At 43.1% G+C, this 9346-nt stretch overlaps 1 protein-coding gene across 2 annotated transcripts; it reads right to left on the bottom strand.

Moving 5' to 3' along the window:
- Positions 1–1531: 1531 nt before the first annotated feature.
- On the bottom strand, positions 1532–8866 carry LOC309344772 (embryonic pepsinogen-like). Of its 2 annotated transcripts, XM_081867422.1 has the most exons (5): positions 8610–8865; positions 6340–6456; positions 5287–5431; positions 3272–3370; positions 1532–1857 (listed from the first exon to the last, which is right to left on the bottom strand). In XM_081867422.1, exons 1-5 carry the CDS (start codon positions 8735–8737, stop codon positions 1720–1722), a joined length of 627 nt encoding a protein of 208 aa, XP_081723548.1. In that variant the 5' UTR covers positions 8738–8865; the 3' UTR covers positions 1532–1719. The 2 variants fall into 2 exon arrangements, with proteins under 2 accessions (XP_081723548.1, XP_081723549.1); XM_081867423.1 differs by lacking the exon at positions 3272–3370 and having other exon boundaries at positions 8610–8866.
- Between the last annotated feature and the right edge of the window lie 480 nt (positions 8867–9346).

The raw sequence follows: 9346 nt of genomic DNA, 5'->3' as shown, positions 1-9346 counted from the left end.
AGCTCAAATATCTTGCTATGAAGTTAAAATGAAATTTGGATAAGCTGATTACATGAACAGGCACAATTATTCTAGGTTGCCTTGGCAGCAAAACCTGTCTGTTTGCCCTGTCAAATGTACTATCATATTCTCAAAGGTGCTTGTTGAAAGCCTTTGAAGACTTGAGACACTGCTACCAGCATGAGCCTCCGAGTGACCCAAACCTCAGTCCAAATACCCCAAACCTATATCCGAGCCAAAGACTCCCAGAACCCTGGCTAGCCACTTGGGAAAATCCATCCTCAAACCACAAAGCTCCTCTGGTTGGAATTTGGACTGCTTGGACAGTCTGACCAACCAAAAACCCTCACAAATAACTTATCACCCCCTTTCTCCTCAACTGACAAATCTCAGCTATCCTACCAACAATTGACAGTTAACTCGCAACTGACTGGAACCACTAGTTGGCCAGCAAATGATTTTCTTCTCATGCTTGGAGTAATATTAGACCTTTAAACATGCCTGGGATCACTTAAATCACCACAACAGTTTCTACTGCTCAGTGATGGAGTCAGCCTTCCACCATCCCTCTGAGAAAATGACAGTGTGACACCAACTTCCTCACAGGTAAGGCTTCCTAAGAACTGAAACCATGTTTGGCCACAACATCTCCTTCCTGAGAAGATCTGTGCTTTTCTTTTGCAAGACTGTGTGGTTTCCTTTTGTGTACTGGGGTCAGTAAGGGATAGGAGGATTTATGACACTTTACTCAGGTTATGCTTCCAATGCTCAAAATTGTTTAATTAAGAAAAATGCAGGGAGGCAATGTGGCCTTGAAGATGTTACTGGACTAGAACTCCTATCATCCTTATCCATTATCCATGGGAAAAGAATATAGAAAAACAGATAATATGTATCTGTTTTAAAGTTGTCTATGTTGTTGGTATTAGATTAATTCTGAAAAAACCACAAAAATATAAAGAATAGACAGGAAAGTACTTTGCTTTGCTCCAAGTTTCTCTCTCTCTCTCTCTCTCTCTCTCTCTCTCTCTGTGTGTGTGTGTGTGTGTGAGAGAGAGAGAGAGAGAGAACTAAAAAATCTCTGCAGAACTTAGAGCTTACAGGAACCAGAGACTCCTATTTTCCTGCTGCTTTCCCCCAGGGAAAACTGCTGTTTAGTGCTCAGTTGGAGCAAACGGCAATTTGGGTTTTCTCCGGGCTGATCTTTGCTCTGATTTGGCACTAAAGAGTGGGTTTTCTCTGGGAAAGGAATGGGGCATGGGGAAAAAATGCTCTGAAGCATGCCTAGTAAGCATGGGTCAAGCAGAAAACCATTTGGACTCGTGCTTTCTAGTCATGGGAAAAGCAGAAGTGTGGATGAGCCTATTTGAGTGATTCTGAGAGTGGGCCTTTGTCCCTCCCCTCGCCTGCTCACTGACATCTGAAATGGCACCCCAGCTTCACTCACATTAGTTATAGGATTTTGTACATGAATCACTAAAAAAGAAGATTTGGACAGTTTTTTAATTTGAAATTCATAATTTTCAGATCATATATGCCACAACAGTGCTACCACCTGCAGATTCTTTACAAACTTTAGACAAATGTTACTTTTTAAAGGACATCATTGGAGTTGCTATTTTTAGCTCAAATACATGGCTATGAAGTTAAAATGCTATCTGCGTAAGTCAATTAGATGAACGATTACGGCACTTGCTGTTGTTAAAAGGCACAATTATTTTAGACTGCTTTTGCCAGTCCAACTTGGTTGTTCTCCCGGTCAAAGATACTGTAGTATTCTCTGATGAACACGTCTCCTAGGTTCCAACTGCCATCAAATGTGTATCTGAAACCACTAAAGCAGCCGACTTGTTTCTCCTAGAGAGAAGGAAAGGGATAGTTATCACATGCAGGAGGTTCTACAAAAATATCATCCCAGAAAGTAATTGGGTAGCAATGCATACAGTAAAATTCCAGAACAAAGAAGGAAGAGTTTCTCCTGAAAAAGTCTCCAAAGGAGATAAATAATGTAGATACAACAACAGAACAATAGTAATAGTGCACAAGACTGTACATTGTGTATTTGGTCTCTTAATCAACAGGATGATCAATATAAACCAGAGAATTGTACAAATAAGCAAAGTACTGAAAAGTGATAGGAATCCTCCACAATTCCAAAATGCTTTTTGCCTACAAAGGTAGTGGGTGGGGGTGGGGGACACTCCCATTGGAATCATGGGAACACAGGGAAGTGCCTTATGCTGAGTCAGACCACTGGCCCTCTAGAACAGTATTGTCTACAGCAGTGTTTCCCAACCTTGTGCCTCCAGCTGTTTTTCAACTACAACTCCCATCATCCCTGACTAGCAAGACCAGTGGCAAGGGATGATGGGAATTGTAGTCCCAAAACAGCTGGAGGCACAAGGTTGGGAAACACTGGTCTACAGTTCGATTGACTGAGTTTCATGCAGAAATCTTAGCCAGCCCTACTTGGAAATGCTGGAGGTCTTCAAGTTGCAAAGCAAATGCTCTGCCACTGAGCTATGACTCCTCCCAGTGGAGCTGATGAAAAGCACAAGAGAATGGTTTCCTATCTCCTCCCCTGCCACAAAGGCAGCATTCAAGTGAATGCAAGAGGCAGTGACGGTACAGATGTACAGCATGGGCCCATCCACGTTCCTGTTTGGGCCATGGGATTTTGAAACACTCTAAAATGTATCATCACCACAAGAAGGAGATGAGGGGAGGAAAAATAGTGTTTGCTTCCAGCTTCTGTCTTCTCTGCAACTTACATGCAAATACTTGGAACACTTGAGCGCTCCATAGATACATTGCTACATTTTGATGGAAGGTGTAATATGCGTCCTGAGGATAAGTGGGCACCCAGGTTTTTCACTAATGGGGGCAACATTCTGGGGATAGGAATAATTATTCTGTGGTCAGAGATACAATATCTGTAGTCAGAGATACAATACAGTTGTACTGTATTGTACAATACAATTCTGTAGTCAGAGATACAATACAATCAATAAATCATGTTGGTATGGAATCGGGATGCTGCTCAGAGAGCAGAGCCATTATCCGAATTTGGATTGATTTTTTCCCTATCAGACATGCCCAGCATTTCTGACATTTTCAGCATATCTAATATGATTTCCCCCTAAATATTTATTCCATTTTTTCTGTTTTCAGCCCATGTGTTCATAAAGATTTTGCACTTTAAATCTGCCCCAACCCCTTTTGAATTTGCATTCTTATAGCAAGTAAATGAGATTTGAGAACGATTATGTACCTTTAGAGTGTAGGCTGATGGAGGCAAAGGATAGTGGATTCCATTGATTACAAAAACAACGTCTGGCATATTGGAGAGTTTACTGCAGTTGATTTCACTCTGAAAAAAATAAGGAAGAGAGCTGAGTTCTTGTGTTGTTCTGATGATGAAGGAAATGAACTGACAAACCTCAAGCTTGGTTAAGAAATGCAGTGGACTCGTCCCAGTGCCAATCTCAGGAAAGAACCTTAAGAGAGAACTTGAGTATTCTGGACTTCCCTTCAGACCATCTAATGTAGCACACATGAACAGTGAATTGAACAGTGCATTGTAGCACAGAAACAGGGCATAGCGTGTTCTCCATCACGGAGAGCACGTGTTGCAGTTGGGGATTCCAAGACACCTTGCTGTTTCTGGGCAGATGGTTTGGCCAACTCGTAAGCGGGGGCGGGCTGTTACTGGGGAAATTTAGATGTTGCCATTTAGTGATTGACAGCCCTATTTGTTAAATACAAGGCACGCAGCAACGGACGTCCTCTTTCGCTGCGTGTTTCGGATCACCCGCCCTCCCTTCCCTAATGTTAGGCTGTTTGCTTGACCTTGCTATTGCCTGTCATGGGGTTGTCTGCTTTGGGGCAGGGGCCCGGTAGGAATTTTGCCATTTGGCTGATTAGTGTGTGCCACTTGGTTTTCGCCTACCGCGTAGCAAATCGTCACAACTTGTAAGGTTTGCGGTTAGGCATTGGTCTGGAATTGGTTGCTGGAGGGGTATGGATTCAGCTGTGCCTGCCCCCCCAAATGCTGCTGCTGGTAGAGGGGTATGGATTCGGCTGTGCCTGCCCCTCCAAAATGCTGCTGCTGCTGCTGAAGGGTTTTACCGTTAAAGGAACCCAGGGGCTCCCCCAAGCTTTTGTCTGAAACCCCCTGGCAAGGGGCTAGGGCCACGCAAGCCCCTGGGAGCATGCTGGGGAGAGGTGAGGCATGGTTCCCAGTCCCGTCTCTCTCCCCAGGTGACTTACCCTTCCTGACTTCGCGGGGGGTGTGAATGTCAGAGCTGTTCCCGTGCGGGGGCAGTTAGTATTACCAATGCCTAAGCAACCACTCACATTGCTGTATTTGAATAAAGTTGTGGCCAAAATTATGCCAAAAAAATTAAACAAAAATTAAATGTCAATTGTGTTTTCCTTTGGGGTGTATTAGGGACCTCGGCACGCAACTAACTGAAGATTGCAAACAAATAAGCTCAAAGCTTTGAGTCCAGTCTTCATATCCCAAACCATATCCTCTCAATTAAGATGATACAACCATCCATTCTAAATTCTGTTCTGAGACCAAATTCCCCATTCTAAAGGGATGCTGATGCCATGCTGACATACTGAATCTGTATGTCTGTTCTTTCTTGAAATATTCTGTTTGGGGAAAATAAAGATATCACAACTGGGAATACAACTATTTTGAGGAGAGGCAATGGTACTAGATAATAGCAGCAAAGCCTGCCCCCCTCTCTCTGCAGATGGAGTGCAAAAGAATTGTGCACCTTTCATATTTGTACTGAAGAAGGACCTTCCGCAAGTTTAAGGTTGCATGACAAGGTACATCTGCTGAACTTCCTTCTTCTGCATAACTCTTAAAGGTCCTCTTTTGCCAAGAGCCAATAAACCCATGAAAAACATATCCTCACTTCAGCTAACTTTGTTAATTCAACATTAGGCCCATTTTTTCATTAGATGTCACACTGGTCCAGCCAAACTCCAGTTTGTTTCCTTTTCCTGCTCTTACCATTGCCTCTCCTTCCTGCACTCTCACTACATACTCACAAAGCCTTGCATGCCATATCCCCTATGCTCAGGCACATTAGTGTGCATGAGCAATACCATGAAGAACTGTGAAGACTAGGACTGGGATGCAAGCAGGAATCTAAGGTCAAGCCTAATCTTAAGCACCTTACTCTGCATGTATCTGAAATGTGAGCTCAGCTAATGATATGGGGTCTCTTTCAGCTACTGTGTGAAAAATGGCCAAAAAGTAAAACTTACCATGCCAAAGTGCGTTGGAGTGGCTCCAATGGCTTTTTCAATTTTAATCATATCATATTTTGGGCCAAGCAAGAGGGATGTCCCTGTATCAACGATTCCGTGGCATCCACCTTTGCAGGCAATCTCTGTACCATTCACTAAAACGCTGAGAAATGAGAAATCATTAGACATAGAACATTCATTGGATCAGACCACTGGTCCATCGAGCTCAGTATAGTCTATGGTGAATGGCAGCAGCTCTCCAGGATTTAAAATGCGGGGTTCTTCTAACCACGTTTGGAGATATCAGTTATTAAACCTGGGATCTTCTGCATGCAAAACATAGGCCCTATCACTGAGATACAACCCTTCCCCAAACATGGACTTAAAACAAAATGGATAGTGGGATATGATAAGTGGTTTCAGGAAGCTATCCATCCCTATGCAGCTTAGGTTCTCCATTGTGCTAGCCAATATTACATCGCATATTGGAAGCTGTAGACGGTAGTAAAGCAAAATGCATGAACTATTGATTGTAAGGTCTTCAGGGCAGGAACCTGTCCTTATATACACTGTAGATCACCATGAACATAATAAATAAATAAATAAATAAATAAATAAATAAATAAATAAAATGATAATAACATTGACAATTCATCCTAACAACTGACATCTTGCAAATACAAAGTAAACTACATATTAGTATTTACATTTTATTGCAAATCCTTCTCTTCATTTCCTTTTGTGACTTATATTTTTAGCTAGCCAATAACTAGGGCTGGATCTGCACTGATATGTAAAAACGCCATTGAAGGATTTTATTTTAAAGTTACATAGCTCTCAATGTAATTTCTTATTGCCAACTGATTGCGTCTCTGCAGCACAGTGCTGGTGTCATATTTTTATAACACATTTTAATGTTATAACTGACCAGTATAGATTTGGCCAATGAATATTAGTCACAAAAAATTTCCAGTGTTATTGTAGACGGCACCTACTTTCCCTTGTGGCAGTCCATATGTTAAGAATACCTTAATGCTACAACATCAACTACTACTAATAATTCCTGCTTACCTATCCAGTGCAATCTGCCAAAAACCCGACTGATAATTAACAGGTATCCAATTAATACGACCAATATAGTGAGATTGATCAATTCCACCAAAAATGAACTCACTTCCTCTTTTCTTTCTGAAACATGAATATATGGTGTGCTGTTACCAAGCCATTCATTCAGAATAAGTTGAACTGCATGTTAAAAAACGAATGTATCATATTCTTGTACCTCTGTGCAAATTACTACCGAAAGAGGGAAAAAAGAAAGGAACATTCGTAATGCACCAGTATCTAATTGTGAACAATGAAGGCTCTAAGATTCTGAAAGGTGAATGCTGTTAATACTGTATACTTTTCCTGTTTTGTTCTCCATATCACCGTGCTTCCTGTTCTGCTTTGTACATCACACACTGACTTCCCCCTTCATAATCTTCATAAGATTTGTTCTTCCCTAATTGGTTTTCATTGCGTGGACAGGCGGAGTCCCCAGATCCTGCGCGGTCCCCCCTGTCATGTGGAATAACGACTCAAGACAACGTGCTATGGGATTAAATTGGCCACAACTTTATTAAATTTCAAATGTGGGTAGACCTTGGCTCAGGCATTGGGCGTTCTCCCTCCCCAGTCCCCAGCCGGGGACCGAGGGAGCATCAGGGTTATCCAGTGTGTGTGTGGGGATGGGCTGGCTCTGGAGAACATATGTTCAAGCAGAGATAGCCGCCCCCGTTACACCGCCGCCGCAGGGGAGAGCAATGACGACCTTTCGGCGTACGGTCAAAGCCTCCCTTCAGAAACCCCTTTAACGGGGAACCCTGGTATCGCTGCTGCAAAGAGGAAGATGGACTAAAGGATTCCGCCCAAGGCCTGATACCGCCAAAGTTGTGACGTTTTGCTACGGGAAAGGCGAAACCTGCCAATGCAGGGAAATTCCTTTCCAGCCTTTAACAGCGACCTTAACGTAGCAGCGCCCGCATACCTGTGAAGAAAAGTTAACCTGCAAAACCTGTGAATAAAAGTTAACCCACAAAATAAGACATTAACTGAGGGTGGGTAGGGTGGGAGAAGCTCTGGAGCCAAGTGAGGATTCCCAGGTAAGATCCTCCCTCTATTGTGTGGGCAGGTAATCCCTCCCCTACCTGGCCTGGTCTCCTTGGCAACGCTTCCCCCAGGTGGGATTGGACAACTGACTGAGGTAGGCGGAGACCTCCAGGTATCCCACCTGAGGGAAGGCAAAGCCAAGCCTATGCTGTTGGAGCCGCTCCAGATCTAGGGGCTGCACGCGTCCACGCAAAGGGCGCCCCCCGTTTTAGGTGGGGAGCGGTCATTGTGATTTTAAGAGAGCCAGTTTGGAGTAGTGGAGGCCATTCTGCAGAAGGGGCCTCTACTCCACCAACCTCAGTTTACCTCCAGCCAGCCTCACCTGCCTGCCTGCCTGCCTGCTTGCACCCAGTCCAGGGAGTGTCATTGCCTGTGAGATGCCTTCCCCTCAGTCAGTCTTACTGCTGCCATTATATACACAGCAGGGAGGAAAATGGGGAAGAAAGCGAGAATTGGTTGTCTTTGCTTGTGACTGTCTCTGCTTCCACATACTGTTTGCCTTCCTGCCTTCTGCCCTAGAAAGGCTAGCTGACATCACTCCACCCTTCACTCTGGCCTTTGTCTGTCTAACTACTAGCAAGTAGAAGGAGGGGGTCCTACTTATTTGCTGGCTAGCACAGAGATCCTTCCTTTGTTGCCTGGATAACTCATCACCTAGGCTATCACTTCAGCAAAGAAGCTAGCCTAGCTATTCCAGGAATTCGAATCCTCGATTAGATTTTAACACTTGTTGGATCCAGGAATTAAAAGGGTCTTGCCATACAGCCTACGCCTCTCACAACTCATAACAATACATTTTGCTGACCACTTGACCTTAAAAATAGTCAGGTGAAAAGGTCTTTGTAATGCTGTCCTCCCATTATTCTGGATGGGGTACCGTTGCAATTGGGAACAAAGATTCCCTAAGTCTTTTTAGGTAGGAGGGTCTCAAGGTGATCCAATATTAAATTAAAATCAAAAGCGATGTGAGCTATACTGATGAGATATAATCTAATTTCCTATTCTGCATTTACATAAATTATAGAATGCTCTCCATCTTCACTCTCAGCCTCAACTCTCTACCTTCCCACATCAACATAGTTCACCTGAACTTGGCTCTTCCCTTAAAGCAAAGCTCTTCTCTCAAGGAGCAAAGAGCAAGATGGCGCAGACAACAAATCAACTTAGCAGTAAAGCAAAATAGTATTTACCTGCTGAGATAAACAGAAAATTGGTGTTTCTCAAGCAAGCCTGCCTTCATCAGGCTATCAAAGAACGGAGTTGCTTTTTCTTCAGAAAGGGAGGGGTAGGCTAAGCCCAGGATCCCATCAAATGACATGTTGACAAAGGCTTTACCTGGCTCAATGGTACTGAAGCCAAATCCCTGATGAGAAATGGAAAGACTGGATACCTAGGAGAGAAGCAAAGTATCTCCTTACTTTTATATCTAGCTGTGAAGTACAGAGCAGGGTTCTACTAGTGATGTTCATCTGCTTATACACACACATACACACACACACACACACACGTGTGATGTATTGAAGGTGCAGCCCTGTGCATGTTAACAAAAAGGAAACCTCATCAAGCAGTGTTCTGTCTTGCTTTTCTTTTTAAACATGTATGGAATTTGGCTTTCCAGAGAATAATATTCAAATGTGGATAGCAGGTACGAGTGACTTACATCCCAGTTTTAAACGTCTTTATTCAGAAGTAAATCTCAACAATTTCATTGACATTTACTTCAGGATCCCATGATTTTGTACTGCTTCAATTTTGTACTACTTTGATGCTAACAATGGCAATTAAAAATCAAGAAATCAATGGACTATGCTGCTATGTGGGGAATGCTTTGATGTATATTAAAAATCAAACTCAGGGTTGGCATGTTCCCACCATTTTTCATTTTATTTGGCAGTAGCCCTTTCTGCTTCCCCCCAATAATAATAAT

This window comes from Podarcis erhardii (genome assembly GCF_964252035.2).
Source record: "Podarcis erhardii genome assembly, chromosome: 6".
Classification (NCBI taxonomy): domain Eukaryota; kingdom Metazoa; phylum Chordata; class Lepidosauria; order Squamata; family Lacertidae; genus Podarcis; species Podarcis erhardii.
The sequence above is the reverse complement of the archived record's forward strand: the minus strand, read 5'-3'. Positions and strand labels throughout refer to the sequence as shown.

Bases quoted from the DNA above. Each gene is read 5' to 3' on its own strand.
- LOC309344772 (XM_081867422.1), bottom strand. From the start codon at position 8,737: ATGTCATTTGATGGGATCCTGGGCTTAGCCTACCCCTCCCTTTCTGAA. The intron at 6,457-8,609 runs GTAAATACTATT...TTCATGTTTCAG, and splicing joins TTTTCTGTTTATCTCAGCAG to AAAGAAAAGAGGAAGTGAGT. The intron at 1,858-3,271 runs GTACATAATCGT...CCTTCTCTCTAG, and splicing joins CATCAGCCTACACTCTAAAG to GAGAAACAAGTCGGCTGCTT.